This window comes from Ctenocephalides felis, unplaced genomic scaffold (genome assembly GCF_003426905.1).
Source record: "Ctenocephalides felis isolate EL2017-DRISC unplaced genomic scaffold, ASM342690v1 CF-g0.4_SCAFFOLD_03572, whole genome shotgun sequence".
NCBI lineage: Eukaryota > Metazoa > Arthropoda > Insecta > Siphonaptera > Pulicidae > Ctenocephalides > Ctenocephalides felis.
In genome coordinates this window covers 19,518,209-19,537,411 of record NW_020539726.1, presented here as the reverse complement: position 1 = coordinate 19,537,411, position 19,203 = coordinate 19,518,209, and the positions used below count along the sequence as shown (strand labels likewise).

Genomic DNA, 19,203 nt, shown 5'->3' with positions numbered 1-19,203 from the left:
TCCCGCTTTATTGTCCGTCGTTAAAGTTATAGTGACAGTTGGGAATTCAGAAATACGTTGTTCCTTTAGCTAAAGCAGTAAATTTGCATATAATCGAGTTTTGAACGGATTTTTGAAACATAAAAATATAGTTATAAAGGTAACAAAAATATGCATAAAATAAAATTTACGAGAAACCAACCAAACTTTTATAGGGTATTCATGTATTTTATATTATTGCAAAATGATACAAATCATTCATTCAATAATACAATAATAATAAATACAACATGTAATGAACAAAATTATGTAATTCACTTTGTTAATATATCAATTATGATATCGTGTGTATTTAATAAAATATTATTTAGGAAACTCGATATTTATGGATATTGCATTAAGTGCACAAAATGCGTGTAAAGTAATACTTTGCATTGATTACAATGTGAAAATATAAATCAAAATTATGTTTTCAATTCATTATACAATTTACAGTCAATAAACATTTCTGGTTGAAACAGGAATTTAACTAACGAAGGGAACGTTGAGACCAACCTGACAAGACCAATATTGGCATAATCAAAATTAGTAAAACCAATATTGGCAAGACCAATCAAAATATGTTTTCAATTGATTATAATATTTACAGTCCTGGTTCAAGCAGGAGTTTAATTAGCGAAGAGAACGTCAGGTTTACTCTTCTTTAATTTTGGTAAAACTTTGCATGGTTATAGGCGCGACCAATATTGGCGAGACCAATATCGGCAAGACCAATCAAAATTATGTTTCCAATCGATTATTATATATCATTTAGTCACTAAACATTCCTGGTTTAAGCACGAGTTTGAATAGCAAAGGAAACATCAGGATTTGTCTTCTGGAATTTTGATAAAACTTCGAATTGTTATAGAATATTGGCAAGATCGATATTAGCCAGACCAATATTGACGAGACCAACATCAGCAAGTCCAATATTGGTAAGACCAATATAGGCGAGATCAATATTGGCGAGATCAATATTGGCGAGATCAATATTGGTGAGATCAATATTGGCCAGCCCAATATTGGCGAGACCAATATTGGGGAGACCAATATTGTTCAGATTGCTGTTAAAAAAGTGTAGTTTCAAACGTTTGTATTAATTTTAAATTCATGAAATCTTAAGGAGGTATTCTACTGTAGAGGCATAAATTTCGCCCGGTTTTTGAAGCGCTGTATAAAGGAAACAAATAATATTTTTACTATTGTTTTTTTTTTATTATTTGTTTATTGATATTTAATTATTACATAAAAAAATTATTCAAAAAAAAATTAAAATTGACAAAGTTATGAGCAGTCAAAGTAGGGGCTCAAAAAAAAGAGGGTGTCCTGGCGTGCATGATTTCAACCCTCCTGGTGATCTAAAACATAAAAAATAGATGGTCTTAATTATTATAGACGCCGCTATCGTATGACCCTTGGATGAGTTAAAACAAATTTTTTTGTTTGAATGGCGGCAGTTTAAAAAAAAAAATATTTTTTTCGTGATTTTTTAAACAATTCCGAATTTTTTAAAAATACTAAATGAAAAGTTATAGTTTTGGGCAAGGTCCACGCGATAAAGCCATATATAGAGAAGATCCTCTCCAAATTGAAGTGAATCGGTTCATTAGAACTCAAGATATCCTTACCGCCAGCTCGAAAAAAGTAGTTCCGAGAAAAACGCGTTCAAAGTTTTGCAGTCGGTTGGACCCGAACCGAGGCCACGTCACTAAAACGGCTATAACTCAGGAAATAATAGTAATTTTGAAAAATCTTTTTAATGACATATTTTTGTATAACTAAACTTTGAAAATATGAAAAAAAAAGTTTTCGATTTTTTCGAAATTCTACAGTAGAATACCCCCTTAATAAAAATACCCATAAATTTTTTCATATTTGGAAAAAACGTCTCTTGGATGACCGGTTAATATGAAACCATTTACTACAAAATTATTTACTAGAAAATTTTTGCTAGCCGTTCTTCCAACAAAAGTGCCTCGACGTCGTCGCAAGTCTCGACCGGTGTAATTTCCGAATGCACGCCCGTCCAATAAACAGAAACAATTAAACTAATAAGACAGGCCGAGTCTTATCCTTGATCCACGTTTGCGATAAACGGTGAGGTTAATAATAATCCCTCGTTGGCGGAATATCTGGAAGCTAATCTTCTGCGAGTTTAACACAAACTTGGTAATCGATCATTTATCTATAAGGTAATACAACCTTTCAAAGAAGTATGTGAAATTTTATTATATGAATGTATCTCTTGCGGAAAATGCTACAATTCAATAGCAATGCGAATTAAAAATAAAATAATAAAATATTATTAATATAATACCAATAACCAAAATGGTTAAAAACTACTTTAATTTAACAATATAATTTATAATTAATTAATGATATAGTCACATTATTTGTCATTGCGAATAACTAGTCTTAATATTTATCACAATTTAATTATGAGAAGAGGTATTCAAGTGTCATTATTTTTAGTTGACATTTTTTACGCGCAATTATTTTAATATGCCAATGTTTGTGTAGCATTCTTTATATACATAAAGCAATATTTTTCTTTCATTTATTAATATTTTTATTCATAAATTCCATTCAATTGTAAACATTATATTTAATTTTTATTTATAAAGCTTTTTATGATTTTTATTTTAATAACTTCTTCTGATTAACTTATGAAATTCTGGTTTTGTCAAAAGCTGGAGCAAAGGATCTGTTGAAAAAATCTCTATGACAATTCGATAATTTGAGCAATTTTTATATGGAAATTAATTTTCATAGTTTCATCTTGATTCGACATCCTTGCTTACCCAAACACCCTAGGTAAGGTCGACATTGGCAAGACCAATATTGGTAAGGCCAATATTGGTAAGACCAATATTGGCAACAGCTATATGGGTAAGGCCGATATTGGCAAGACCAATATTTGCAAAACCGATATTGGCAAGACCAATATTGGCAAGACCAACATTGGCAAGACCAATATTGGTAAGGCCTATATTGGCGAGATCAATATTGGTAAGGCCGATATTGACAAGACCAATATTGGCGAAACCAATATTGGCAAAACCAATATTGGCAAAACCAATATTGGCAAAACCAATATTGGAAAAGCAGAGGCGAGACTAATATCGGCAATACCAATAGTTGCAAGAATTTCTCAATGGAAATTTATTTCCACAAATATAAAAAAATTAAAGTTCATCTCTAATTCACGACCGTTTTATTTCGATTCGACATCCCTGCTTTCCCAAACACCCCTGAGGTACTTTACCCGTGTCGCTTATGCTTATGCAAGAGCGTGCCTTTACTTGGCGGTTGCGCGCGATCGTAATTTGTAAATTACACACGGTGTTTTCTGACTTAATTCATTGTTATTAATATTCGATATAAAAGATAGGACTATCATATCACGAGGCAATCTCAGACCCACAGCGTTCCATTATTTATAATATCCAGGGAAACACCGTAACCGATGTACCTATACTTATCCGTTCTCGTTAATCGAAATATTAAATAAATAAAAATTTTCGCGAGCTATTTTGTATGTTCACAGTAATGGAGGGGCTGGTGGACCGAATTAAGATGAGCAAACTGCGAAACTGGTTTTGTATGTGATATCGAGTTGTTAGATATTTAATCTAATTACAAACAAAGTTTTAAGAGGTGTACGAGAAGAATTTTGTCTTACAGCAATTTCCTGATAAGTGTAAATAATCAACAAAATCAACAAAAAATAATGTTTCTCAATTTCTAAAAATGTGACGAAAGAATTTTGACACGGCCATCTTCTAATTTTTTTTTAAATTGAACCACTTTTTGTAAGTGAATAATATTTTAGCAAGTCTGTTAAAGAGCATCATCATTATGTTCCATCAAAATCGTAAACTTTCTAATTACGATTTGGCATATACTTGATGAATAATATAATATTCCAAGTTTAATAAAATATCCCAATATAATATATTTCAATATTACTCTCTTCTCAGATCATCTTGAAGATATTTTCTGAATCTGTTGCCCTCCGACCGCCCGGCTACAAGGTAACCGATCTCGCAGGTAATAATTTACGTAACGTTGTTATGATAATACACGAAGCGAAGTATGTGTATTACTTACCTATAGTGTTCCCAGTCCTGCTGAAACAAAGAAAACACGACATTAGTAATTTATAATGTGTTTGTTATTATAGTTGTTACTGAGATGGTGAACCGCCAATAGACTTATGGTCCACGGTTAGAAATCAAGTATGAGGAAATTGCGTAAAGAACATGTATTGAGAGTCTTAAGATATTGCAAAAAGTTAATATTGAATGCTACGTTAAAAAGCTGACCACACAATGAATAATAAATAATTATTTCTATTTTCTCTATAAACAATTCTACGATATAAATATTACTTATCATTAAATAATAACACATTTGAATGTGAATAAAAATTATATTCTCTGTTGAGATGAATGTTCTCACATGAGTTTTTCACCAATGGCTATTAGCAGATAACCTCATTCTAATTATGTCTATAAATTATTAGAATAATGTAAAATAATATTCAATTTTAACAACTTATAGCAACCATAGGGCTTTTGAGTCTTTTTTATTGAATACAGATACAGATTCAATAAAAAATCAAAATTATTTCAAAAGAACAAGTCTACAGGTGAACAGGTATACAGGTGAACAGGTGAACAGGTAGACAAATAAAAAAATAGGAAGATAAACAGATTGAGAAGTTGACAGATAGGCAGGGTTGATAGATAGGCAGGCAAAAATGCAGAAAAGTAGAATAGTAGACAAGTAGGCAGGTCGAGTGGTATGCAGGTAAATAGGTAGACAGATAAACATATAGACAGGTAGACAAATAGACACGTAGATAGGCAGTCAAATAACTGAACAAGATGACTGGTATATAGGGAGATCATATAAAAATTAAATATTTATTGATTAAATCGATTATTTTATGCATACCTGAAAGTTATGGTAACTTGTCTTTAGGAAAGATGCCATTCACATCTGGTTAGATTTTTTTATGTATTTAAGGATATAACACAAATCTACTATTAACTTCTCGTAGAGTAAGTTATTGTAATCGTCCAAACATCGAAATTAAAAATTTTTGCATTTCTTCACGTTTTGAAAGATTTTGTACATTTTATCATACTTTAGAAAAAATGGTGTGTGTTTGTATGTTTTTATGGATACAGATTTTCGTACGTTTTCGAGCGTACGGATAAATTGATTTGAATGGTTCAAAAAGCATTAGATTCCTATTGGTAGAAGATGTTTAGTTTTTGACAAAGGCAGGTCCAGGCTTTTCGGAGATACGGAGCTAAGAGTGTAGACAATAGAAATCGAGTGTTTCATGGAATGGAGCATCTGATTTGAAAGATCCAAGAAACATTCAATTCGTAATGATGAGGAGAAGTAGTGATTTGTTTTTGGCAGAGGCAGGTCCAGCCGTTTCGGAGAGACAGAGCTAAATGTGCAAAAATTGGCAGTTATTTAAGAGAACATCTAATTTGAACGATTCAAAAAACTTGACAAAATAAGTGATTTTCGAAAAAGGTTTTAATTTTTTCTTTTAATTTTCAAAAAAAATTCTTTTGAATATCAAAAATATTTCGGATTTTAATTTTTATTCTAGCTAAAGTTCTAAAGCTCATTTATATATTTCAAATAAATAATTTTCAGTTTACAATTCAGTTAATATAATTATTCTCAATATTAGACAATGTCCTTAATTTTAAAGCCGATTGATTAAGTTTTGTTTATTTACTTTTCTGTAAACATATATAAGTTACAGTATTTATAATAATCGATTTGAAACCATTCAAAATTCCTCGAATATTTCGTTACGATACGGGAAGTTCCAGCAATTTGCCTTAAGGCACAATGCCATACACAATTAATTTATAAATTTATAGTAAACGCGTTTTTTTTTGTCCACAATATAAACTATATATTTTTATATATTTTACTAGTATCAATGTATTGCAAGACAATAGTAAAAGCATTATTGACAGGCGTCAATAAATTAATCACTCAATAATTTATTACCAAATAAATCATATTATTATAAAGCCTTTCAAACATAATTTATGCGCATAGAAAAATTCTTAATTGGTTGCCTTATGAAATAATTATATAGCTATGATTTTACGATCATAATATTGAATCATTACCTGCAACAAATTTTGCATTATAAATTAACTGTAGATAGAAAGGTCGCTTGTATTCGTTATAATATAATTATAATACAATATGGAAGTTGGCATTTGAAGATTCTTAAATGTCTGATTATAATGCAATAGTAATATATTACTTTAATAATCATCATAATGAAGACATATATAAGAATTTATATCTAATGTTATTTACTAATTGCATTTCTAACAGATGTTAGAAGTAACATTTGATGTATCGATTTGTGTGACTATTAGCATGTAATTTATTAGGTATGTAAGCTAATACTATCTACAAACTTAGTTTTTTTGTATAAAAGTTTAATTTGAAAACGTTTATTAATTGAATTCTTCATTACGTACCATCATGTATTGAGTAGATTTTTTTTTTAATTTCGATAGTCGTGGAATTCTAGGAAAATAATTAAAATAAACAAACATTATTAAAAAAATAGTAAAAATTACTTATATTACTTTCGGAACAGATGAAAATATTATATATATTTGAAATTAAAGTACATATATGTGTTATTTTCAGGTTTTTTTATGTTAAAAGTAAAATGATATAATAAGAAAACTTTTCTAAAGTGAGTAGTCACATAGATTATTTATGGATAAATATGAGCATAAATAAAAAAATGCTATAATTTTCAAAAGATCAAACCAAATAAAATAAAATAATTTTCTATTTCTAACCAACCATGGTACTCTATATTAATTAATTTAAAACAACTTTTGAGTAATTGTTAGTAGTTAGATTTTAAATCAAATTAGAAATTGTCATTTGCAATAAAATGTAACAAGTTTAATTTTCAATACATATAAATATTCATACAATAAATAAAGTAATTTAATTAATTTCTCTTAAGGTAAGTTATAGTAATCGCAAAAAAAATAATGAAAATTTTTGCGAATCTATATTTCAGAAGTTTCTAAACATGGCAAGGCTATGCTATAAAGCACTTTCCATACTAATTCGTTCTAAATATTGCCATGTGCTTGCTGTGCAGTCAGACGTTTTTTTCAGGTTATCAGATAGAAAACCTAACCAAGAGTAAGTTCCTAAGAATAAAACGTTTGGCAAAACATGTTTTAAACTATTTTCTTTTTAATTTTTGTTTTAGTGGTTTGAATCCTAACTTGCATTTTGAAATAGCAATATTACCTATATAGTTTTGGAATGTTCGGATTTTTAAGTTTTTTATAACATATATAATATACTTAGTTACCACAAACCAGAACCTAACGAGTTCTATATTGGCTATAATGACTACTTTTAATGACGTGACTTTGTAAGTGGCAACCCAAACGATTGTCCTGTCTTTATATGATGAATTTATTATTATAGTTTCTGGCAATGCTCTGAAAACGCTATTATCACATGCAAATGTATTCTTATCTATATTGACAAGTGAAAATTGATCTTGCCAATGCTTGACATCAAATCCTATTGGTTCACCATTAATCCAGGATGATAACATATTTCTTAAGTTAATAAAGCATTTTTCTGTCACTCAATAAGGAATTTAATAAAAGAAACTATATAGTTGTAAGCAGAGACTTTTGATAATCCAATATCATACAATATCTTACATAATAAATCAAATTCCCATTCTTCTGCAAACATTTACTTATATCACACCCCGATTTCTTCTGGTAAGATTGCGATTCTTATTAGGACGATCGCGCAGGCACGTTCGCTGACTTATGAATATTTTGTGCGAATCCAATAAAATAAAAGCATTAAGCTGAGCATATCATCATTTTCTTCTTGTAGCCTTATTGAGAATTTCGGACTGTTCCCGTCGTAAACAACACCCGAAATATCAAATAAACGAGGTAGATTTTTGAGTTATGCGTACTGTTGATTGTTTTCGCGGCAAACGTACGGGTGGCTCAAGTGTATTTTACGAGCTGGTTCGAACCATCTGACGCTCATTATAAAGAGAAGATATGCATTTTATGTGACAGTTCCGCTTGTATTTTAGAATACTTATGTGAATCGAATTTTTATATGAATATATAATTAGAAAGATGAGCGAAAAATAAGTAGGTATAATACACAATTCCATTTGTTTGAACTGTTTAACATATTTTTCTCGCGAGAGGGAACGGGTTTGAACTTTAAAGGATGATACAAGATTACAAGTAATTTTATTTCTTATAATTCAAACTAATGGGCTGATTCTGCCGAACAACGGATCAATGATATAGCAAGGCCATGTTACGCTCCAACTTCCATACATTATGCTACTTAATCATACAGAATTCTGTCAAAATGTCATGTATTTGCTGTGCATTCGGGCGTTTCACACATAAACTGCAACGTCACTCGTATGTTATGAAGCTGGTTCAGAAAGACCCTGTTATCTAAGATAGTTTTTTGACATGTTTTGCCAAACGTTTCATTCTTAGGAACTTACTCTTATCCATCGCAGCATTTTTAATTTTTCCACAAGCATTTACTAATATATAGCAGGAGATACTGTTAATAATTATTGTTCATATATCATCACTAGTGATCATCCAAATCAGCAGTTGATCATAATCAATAGATCCATAAAAATGTGAGCTAACTAACTTTCAAATATATTTCAATATAATTATAATTTTATGTAGCACAGAAAAATAATAGAGAGTATTTGATAGATTCTTAAGATATTTAAAATATAAATACGAAATTATAAAATGCCTAAGGTTCTGATTTTTAACCAGCGCAGTACTTCTGAATATTTTGTTACTCCACAAATGTACAATTAATTGATTTATAATCAATGCATGAAAATTTGAATAGGCCAATCTTCAAATACATTACCAACCGATTTATAATTTCATATATCACAGAACAATAATAGATTCATTAGGATAAAACCCACTTAATTTTAATTTGTTACCTAGAAAGGAAATAATTAAGAAATGTGCAAAAGCAGTCCTCCAAACAAAGAATCAAAAGTCCTTCTCCGGCAAGTTGTACTATAATTAAAATTGCTCGTACAAGGATACAGAGAAGTTTATAAAACGAAATCATTTTCTAACAATTTTAATGACCGATCTTCTCCATGTAATAAATATTGAACCTAGCACAATCAAGGCACAAGGGTCTGATTACATGCAAGAAGTCTGATGACCGAGTTGAGCCAGTAGTCTGTCGTTTGTAAAAAAATTATAGTAATTAAAGGAAACTCCATGCCACTGATATTGTAATTAATTCTTCGGAAGTGGAATAATTACAAAATAATAGCTTATAGAATAATCCTATAAATGATACGAAGTCTTGGCAACGCGGATGTCATAAATGATAATTAAGTTTGAATCTGGTCAGTACAAAGCAAAAAATGTAATTAAAAATGAAAATCAATCAATGAACAATTCCATTCATCAAGGGAATGATTCATACATCTCAGTTTTAGTAATTCACAAGTAATAAAAAATAATGAAAAATACCATATGACTCAATGGAACCAATATTGTACGTGTATATAGATACAGCATGGATCTTCAGATTCATTTACGTACAGTATGAGCAACACATAATATAAATGTTATGGTCTAATGTACTGCAGTAACAAATAGAGTGACAATAACAATAAGAAAATTCATCTTTTCTGAAATTTGGATCAATTTTGGCTGTGGTGGCTGTGGTTTGGCACTGTGGCAAAACCAAGAGACATCGACTTAAGTAGGCGCCATATAATGAATCAGACAGTTAAATACATATTTTGTAAATAAAAGGTCAAAAATCGCCCTAGATAATGTAGTAGTTGTATTCAAACATGGTCTTCTTCAAAACTTGATTTATAATTAAATTCATTTATTCCTGTCAAAGAAATGAATTATCAGACAACAGCGTGGTGTTGAAAGCTTTTAATTTCCGAAAGTGATATAAGCGAATAAAAAAATAATTCAAATCACGCCTGAAATGATAAAACATATGCACACAAGTTAAACAGCGTTGAAGAGCAAAAAATAAAAAGAACAAACAGAGACTTCTTGATTGCCACACATAAATTTGCACCTTCATCACTTGCAACACGAAAGAGGCGCATCGTGTTTGCACACCGCTGGGAACTGCTAATTGCCGAACGCCCAAATAAATTCGGGAGAACGCGTTTGTCAAAAAATGGCCATCATTCTCCTCTGCTAACAAAGATCATTTGGTTTGAATAATAGTCCAGTAAGAAGATATTGCGAGAAGCACTAACAAGCTTTCAGTGAATAACCCAGGAAAATACATTAAAAATTTACAAAATTACAAAGGTCACCATCGAAATGCAGTAGATCTAAATATGTTTAATTATAAGAATTTTTGCTCATAGAAATTTAAACACATAAGCAATGAGTTAGAACATGATTTTATTTAATAATTAGAATCTTTAATTTATGGCAACACATGTTGGCCATGACTGCTAAGTTGGCTTTGCAGTAAAAAAACAAAGATCATGACGTTTTAATTTGAAACGATCAGAAATATTCATTTTTTCACCTTTCTAATACTAACTATTTCTTAATTAACACTTTAATAATTTTATTTAGATAAATCATTGCTACTACCGCAAAACCGCAATTACTAGCATATTTGTTAGTCCCGAGCATTGGTCTTACGCGGGCCTACCTATCCAGTTCTTCCAAACCTCACCGCAGGTACATTTACTAGATCTGATCTGATCTGATTATTTATAATTTTTAATTTAACATGTGAAGTACGTCAATACACAAAGTTTATAATAACATAAATTATTTTATTTCAACTACACATCAAACATAACAAAAAATATATAAGAATGAAGCTCCTCGATATGCTATATTTCTTATATAGCATACTGATGTACAGTCAACAGACAAAAATCACTGGATTTCTGCACATGTGAAAATTAGACATAAATTTGGATAACACCTGCTATAAAATATGTAATTACTACGGTTTGTCGGTTTTCAAAAACCGTTTTTTTTGCGAAAATTATGGAATTCGAAGACCAGTTTTTTAGTGAAAAAAGTCGGTTTTCACTGTAAAAATAGAAAATGACAAATATAGCCAAATATAAAGGATAGATGAAAGCGTTTTGATTCTTAAAATCATATCGGTTCAATAGCATTTGATATCTTATCAGTCTGCAAAGGTTCCCAGAAAGGTTTTGCATATATTAATTTAGATTTTTTTACCTGAGTGTGACTTCTTGAAGAAGTAACTTCCTCTACTCAAACTTAAAAAAAGAGTTTTAAACCCTAGAAGCCGCAAATAAAAGAACCAAAAACTTGGAATTATTATATCAGGCTTTAAAAACAATTATGCATAAGTTGGTCGCTAGTATGAGAGTAATTTCTATTTCACGAAATTTTGTGAGTAAAAAAGGAACACGTCTAAGTAGTTTTTTTAAATCACATTTTATTAAACAAAAAAATTAGAGTGTTAAAAATTAATTAATTAAAATTGTTCGGAACAGACAATACCTGAGTTTAGCTTAATTGTTTTTAAAACTAAAATTGATATTAACAAGTATGTATCAACATGTATCTAATATATATTTTTTTAATTTAATAAATTTTTGTTATTTATTAATGTATTATTTCTATTTATTCAAGAACTTTCTTTTCACTATCATGAAAATATTTTCATTCTAATATGTGAAAATGATGCATGAATAACGAATAATTATTTTAAAAGTTATTTAATCAAAATAAACTATTATTCTTTAGTTCTACTAATTAAAATTAAAATAATTTTGTTTACTATCTATAAAATTGAACAATAAATAAATTCAGTCAAATACTGCTCTAAATTACACTAAATTTGCGGATAAATTACACAATATTCGAGCAAAAATTTATTTTATATATAAAATTCAAAAACCGGTTAAAACCGGTTTTTTAGTAAAATTAAAATTCGAAAACCAGTTTTCTGAAATGTCGGCTTTTTTATAAACCCTAGTCACCATCGAAATGCAGTAGATTTAAGTATGTTATAGTTATAAGAATTTGTACTCACAGGAATTTAAGCAATTAAGTATTGCGATTGAACATGATTTGATCATATAATTAGAATCTTTAATTTATGGCAACGCATGTTGAACATGACTGCGAAGTTGACTTTGCAGCGGAAAAAACAAAGACAAGTATGGCATTTTTATTTATGAAATAATTTGAAATAATTAATACATTTTATACTTTTCTAATAAAGTCTATTTTTCGATGAATACTATTTTACATTCATGACATCAGACAAACAATACGAAAATTGCAATAAGTGCGGACAAAGAAGCACAATATATAAAAACTAGTGCAAAGGTTGGATCATTAACGTCAACCAAATTTCAATTACATGGGTCATTGCGACTTTGTAATTACTATCACATCTATTAACCAGACCACTGGTTTTACGCTTGCCTACATTTCCACTATCCAATTTCAAACCAATGAATTTTTATCACCAATATCAAACTCTATCAATTTCCAAATTCTGGTTTGACCGGACTACACATCGGAATAAGAAACACAAATGGCTCGTCGGCGGTTGTTTGGCTTTTGAATTTGAGTCCATATTTATGAACGAGGTTCAATTTATTGGCAAGTGTTGTGTATTTTAAATAAGCGAGAGAACCCTGCCGAATGAATGGGGTGCCGGTGCCGCCTGGATAGCGCAAAATTCCAATCAACGTGCGCTTTGTACGTACGCTGCGGGCGTCATGCGATTGATTGCTTTCCGATGTGCAATATCTCCGCCACTAGCGCCACATAGCGGCCTAGTAACGGCAACGGACCAGAACTCATTTCGACGCGAAATTCTAGTTTAGTTTTTTTTAATGGTTTACGATGCCGATATAGAGAAACCCGTTTATATATCGGTCGGAAAGAAAAGTGTGAAAAAAGCAGCTGACACGCAAAAAATTCATACTCGGGATAGTCAGGAGTAACCGTATATGACAGGTTTATTTGATCAGAACCAAAAAGCTACAATTTAACCGCTATTACTGGTCCCTTTATTTTTTTAATTTACTGTTTGAATAGCAACTAGAACTACCTTAACCTAACATGTCCTGTAAGCTATATGTTGAAGACTTAACCTAATGTATCATGAGACTTCGGTTTACCATTCTCTTATGGAGATTATATTCTCTTACGATTAATAGTTATCATATGACTTAATGTTGCATATATGCCCACAAAGTGCGATTTTTACTTGAAACTGGTGTGGCGCATGGCATCGTGCCTAAATTGCTAGAACTTCCCGTACCAAAAAATATTATTTTTTTAAAAACGATTAACATTTTTGAAAAAATTTTACTTTGAAAAAATCAGATTTTTGAGAAACTATAAATTCAACAAAAAATTAGCTTTTTTGAAAAAAAAATTGTTTGAAAAAAAATGTTTTCTTTATTTTAGCATAGTTTGGAAATTCTGAACTTTTTAAAAGCAATCGTACTGCTTTAACTGCATAGAGTCGAAATGTCAAAGCGCATAAGCGCCGCGTCGCCGTCTAGTGGATAAACAATGGTACGGAACCCATAGGAATGTAAACAAATTATAACAATAACAACTTATTGTTAAAATCTCTATAAAATATCTGATAATTTGATGTGCATATGTCTAATGATCATTTTTGAACGCCAAATGGCATTTTTTTTACTTTTTTCACTAAATCTCCGAAACCGCTAGACCTGCCTTCATGAAAATTTGATCAATTCTTCATGTTATCAAAACAAGTAAAATGTTTTTTGAATGATTAACATCAGACGCTCCATTCTCTTAAAAACTGAGTTACCGTCTTTGGCACTTTTTGCCCCGTATCTTCGGAACGGCTAAACCTGCCTTTGCCAAAAACTAATCAGTACGTCTCCTTATCAATACAAACCGAATGCTTTTTGAACTATTCAGATTGCCTCATCCGTGTTCCCGAAATCGTCGACGAAAATTTGTATCCGCACACACACATACACAAACACATACATCCATTTTTTCTAAAGGTATGCCAAAATGTTCAGAATTTTTTTTAAGGTATGCCAAAATGTTCAGAAGGTTTTGAAACGTGAAGATATATAAAAAATATTAATTTCGATTTTATTGCGATTACTATAACTTGCCCTACGGGAAGTTAAAAATCTTTATTTTTACAAATATTAATAAGATCTGAATCATTTTAGATTAAAAAGTGAAATAAATGTTTTAAAAAAGAAAAATTTTAAAGTTGTGAAAATTTCAATTTTTTTTTGAAAATAAAAAAAAAATGTATTATCAATTTTCTTTTAATTTTTTTTTTTAAATTGACAATATTATGAAAAATATCACTTAAAATATAAAAATAAAATTAATTGTATAAATAATTATATAAATAATTAATAATAGAATATCCAGTCATTGGATGAACTTTGTTGTTATTAAATGATATGTAAATTTTAGATGTTTTCAAAATATTTACATTCTAGTTTATCTTATACGAAAATATGTATAAAAAGTGTTTTTTTATTATTTGTATTTAATTATTTTTATGCACTTTGTATTTTGACAAAGTAACTCTCAATAAGTAATAAATATAACATTCAAATGCAAAAAAAATAGCGAATAAGATCAAAACCAAAAACCTGGCAAATGTGAAGAAGATCTCTGAATACTATTATAACATATGCAGATTGCTAAAATTATAACTATGCAACTGACGAAAAACAAATGCAATGCAATTCTAAAAATGGATATGAGAAAAGCATTCGCATAAAAACGTTATGCCATCCTGAAACGAGCGAAATAACATTTTTGGAATAAAAACAACCGGCCGCTAAAGTTTTAAATTGTTGCACAAACAACGTTCAACTCCAATGTGAATTTTCATTTATATCGGAGAGGACATTCATGCATATAACACGAGTGTCATCATATCGAGAGCAATGCACCATGAAATAAAAATATCATATAGGAACATACAAGCACAACTTTCATTCATACATACATATATATTTAAATTTATATATAAACACAATCAAGGTCTATTTTATATGCGCATATACTTCATAACTTTGAGGTCACACACTATTTCCAACCCAATTTGAGTAAACAAACGAATATTTTTCAAACTCAACAAGCAAATCTATTTTTTTTAAATAAAAACATGTTCTATATTTCTATGAGGGCTAAAGCAACTAGACCAGTATCAGTGGTCCTGGATTCGATCTCAGTTCGAGGAGCCTGATGTCAAGAAATAGTGACATCGGTTTTTGGAACATCTTTTGGAAATATAGATAGCAAATTTGTTTCCAAGTGAAAATAACCCCCATCCGGCATTGCTGCTCCAATAAAATATTCGCTCTGTTACAGAAATTGTATTAATAAAAATTATTGCAAAGAGATATGACAACTGTTTGGGATGCCAACTGTGAAACTAACGTAATAATAAGTCAAATTAGCCCAATAACGAATTTAAAAATGATAGATATAAACATAAAAAATGATGGAAAGGAAAATATCATAAAAATTAGTAACAAATTGTAAATATAAAACCGTAGGGTAAGTTATTGTATTCGTAAAAATCGAAATTGAAAATTTCTCGATATAAATTTTCGCATACCTTATTATCAGAAAAAATGGATGTGTGTGTGTATGTATGTATGAATACAATTTTTCGTCCTCGTTTTCGGGCGCACGGATCAACCGATATCAATGGTTCAAAAAGCATTCGATTCCTATTGATAAGGAGATGTGCTGATTAATTTTTGGCAATGGCAGGTCCAGCAGTAACGGAGATAAAGAGCAAAGAGTGCAGAAAATAGAAATCGAGTTTTTGAGAGAACGGAGCATCCGATTTGAATGATCTAAAAAACATTCAATTGATAATTATTGGGAAAAGTGGTTATTAGTTTTTTGCAAAGGCAAGCCCAGCCATTTTGAAAATACAGAGTTAAATATGCAAAAAATGGCAGTTTTTGAGAGAACTAAGCGTCCGATTTAATGATTCAAAGAACTTTCTGCTTGTTTTAAAAAAATAATTGACTTTAGAAAACAAATTTTCGCTTCAAATTTTTTTTTCAATTTTTTTTTCAAAAAAATTTTTTTTTTGTATATGGAATTTATAGATTTTATTTTTAATTCTGACTAAAGTACTAATATACTTTAAACAAATAATTTCAACTTTGCAATTCAGTTTATATAATTCTTATAAATATTAGACAATGTTACAATATTTATAATGATCTATTTGAAAACATTCAATATTATTCGAACATTTCGTTACGGTAGGGGAAGTTCCAGCAATTTGCCTTAAGGCACGATGCCATACACCCCACTAGTTTATTGTAGAATTGAAGTGTTTTGCATATACTATTGTATAATAAAAACATATCATATAGTTAAATAAACAAGCTTAATATTATAGTTTATTAAAGTTTCGATTTATATAAAACTTATATTATTTTATAAATCACGGGGTTTACAATAGTGCAAAATGAATGAACTATATTAAAAATAACAGAAAAGTGACTAATAAAATTTAAAATGAAATATATTGTTAACATAATTATAAAAGTCCCCTGAAGCCCAATATTTGATTTAACTCTATGGATTATCATTTTGCTATTGATCACTATGCAATCACAAATAACTCGTCAAACTTGATTAATATCCTGTTAAACTTCTAATGACTTCTTAATCACTGTAGCAAAATTAATGAGCAAATAATAATTGAAATAAAGACGATAATACATATTTAAATGGCAACGATCATTATTGCTTTGAAAAAAAAGTTCTCTAGATATAGTAGTGATAAAATTTCTATTGTAATATAATAGAGTAAATAAAATTCCATTTATTTGTTAATCAAGAACTGATTCAACTCTTTGTTTCACAGAAAGTTCTATCAATCAAGTTGAATGACGACATCACATTTCTGTAAAGTTAATTGAGTCAGCAAAAGAGCGCGCGACGGCGAGCCAAAAGAGCATCAAATTGCCGAAAAAAACTGTCCAAATCCATTTGTTATACGAGATCGCTCAACACATCATTTATTTTCATCTAACAATAAAAGAAAAACTATGTTCCGTTTTTTATAATGTGAAATTGCGGCTTGATGCATTAGAGCAAAGACGGTCGCAGGAAATTGTGAATAATGAATGCTAACAAACTACTACGGCATGACTTTAAAAAGCTTCTAGTTTGGAATTACTAAAATGGTTGCATAGAAAAAACAAGTTCTATTTATTCAATCAGAAGTTAAAAAAAAACAAATTAAAGTCATTCGTTAGGAATAAACAAATAACGAAAAAAATGTACAGAAATACAATTATTAGAATTACTTCATACAACATTAATAATAACATTTCTTATTGAGAAAATAGTTTTTGTAATGCTGCAAAGATGATGACATATATTTGAAACCCATAAATTTTTCAATAAGTTTCTTCAGAATCTTTCTACGAAATTATGCAAACTTTTTACATAAATTACATAATTTTTTTTTTTAGAATTTGCACCTATTCTATATGAATCTCATGAAACATTATCAAATTTTTGGTTCTACTAAGAATGACTAAATAGAATATTAATACCGGATATGAGATAATTAATAATTAAATATTACATAGTTTAAATAATTTTTATAATATACCTACACAATCAAATTCTAGAAGTTTTACTGATTATTTGGACAAATTACATCGAACATACACAATACTGAGAACGTTAGGTCATCGTTAGGTTTACAATATACTCCAGAAGAATAAAGAATTTAAATCAATATTTGCCTTTGCCAAAAACAAATTGCCCTATCAATAGTAATCGAATGTTTTTTGAACCATTGAAATCGGTTGATCCGTGCGCCCGAAAACGTGGACGAAAAATTGCGGACACACAAAACGCACACACAACCATTTTTTCTGAGGTATGCCAAAATGTTCAGAAACCTGTGAAACGTGAAAATATGCACAAATTTTCATTATGTATTTTACGGAAATATTACTATAACTTATTCTATGGGAAGTTAATAAAGATATATACGCCGTACATCCCCATCAATCTATTGATGAAAAGCATTGAGGGGTAAAATATGTACGTATAAAATAAATATTAATCACCAAACTATTTTTTCGAATAAAATAGAAAACTGAAACCTATAATTTATTTTAATTTCTTAATGTAAACACCATGCTCACGAATTCTAGGGTTCCAAGTCGAAATTAAGTTATTATATTATTGCATATGTTATAGTCAATAGCAAAACGGAAGCACAAAGGTATATTTATAATAATATGTTTATAAATAAAAACCGCAAAGCAAAACGAATGATGTTATTCCGATGAAGACATTTGCAGATGTTATTTGGTGGTCGTAAATTACGATTTAATTAGAGGAAGAAAGCATATGCATATAAATACCTATTATTACAAGACTATTTATTAAGGTGTAGAGGGATATATATATATATATATATATATATATATACACAAACAGGTATATATATAAACCTGTATGTATACATACATTTGATATAATTTTGGCAAATATAGAACTATATATTATATAGATGTTACTGTTTTCTGGCAGATATAATGTTTGGAACAAGAAGAAAATGTTAAAATGAAATGAATACCAATTTTTTGATTCCAAACGCTTTTAAACATTTTAGTAAAATTTTTGAGTTCTTCATTTTTATTATGCATGTTAGCACAATGTATATGAAGAAACTAGGAGAATATTTAGAATCTTAATATTTTTACTTCTTTTACCACAACTTAACTATGAGAATTTCTAACTATAGCGAAAATAGGAATAAAATTAAAAATGTGTGGTTTAGCATATTTGGTACTTCATCAAAAATCTTTCAAAATGAAATGTTAAATACCTGCATTCATTTGTAGCACATAAATCGTATTACTATATAAATTTTGAAATTGACTTAAAAAAAGATGAAAGTGTTACAGTATCATCTCTATGTATAATGTGCTACTTGCAATAATGGAGTACAAAGTAAAAGTTTTATAGAAATACTATTTAAGGCATTTTTGTCTGAACTTAGTAATTAAAATATTGGAAAAAT

General features: G+C 29.4%; 1 protein-coding gene across 2 annotated transcripts in view; it reads right to left on the bottom strand.

Annotated features, from left to right (window-relative positions):
* Positions 1-19,203, bottom strand: part of LOC113387814 — an 872,338-nt gene that overhangs the window by 8,964 nt on the left and 844,171 nt on the right. For both annotated transcript variants that reach the window (XM_026625191.1, XM_026625192.1), the window contains one exon: positions 4,132-4,148. In XM_026625191.1, coding sequence (XP_026480976.1) covers positions 4,132-4,148 — 17 coding nt within the window. The remainder of the gene's footprint in view (positions 1-4,131; positions 4,149-19,203) is intronic.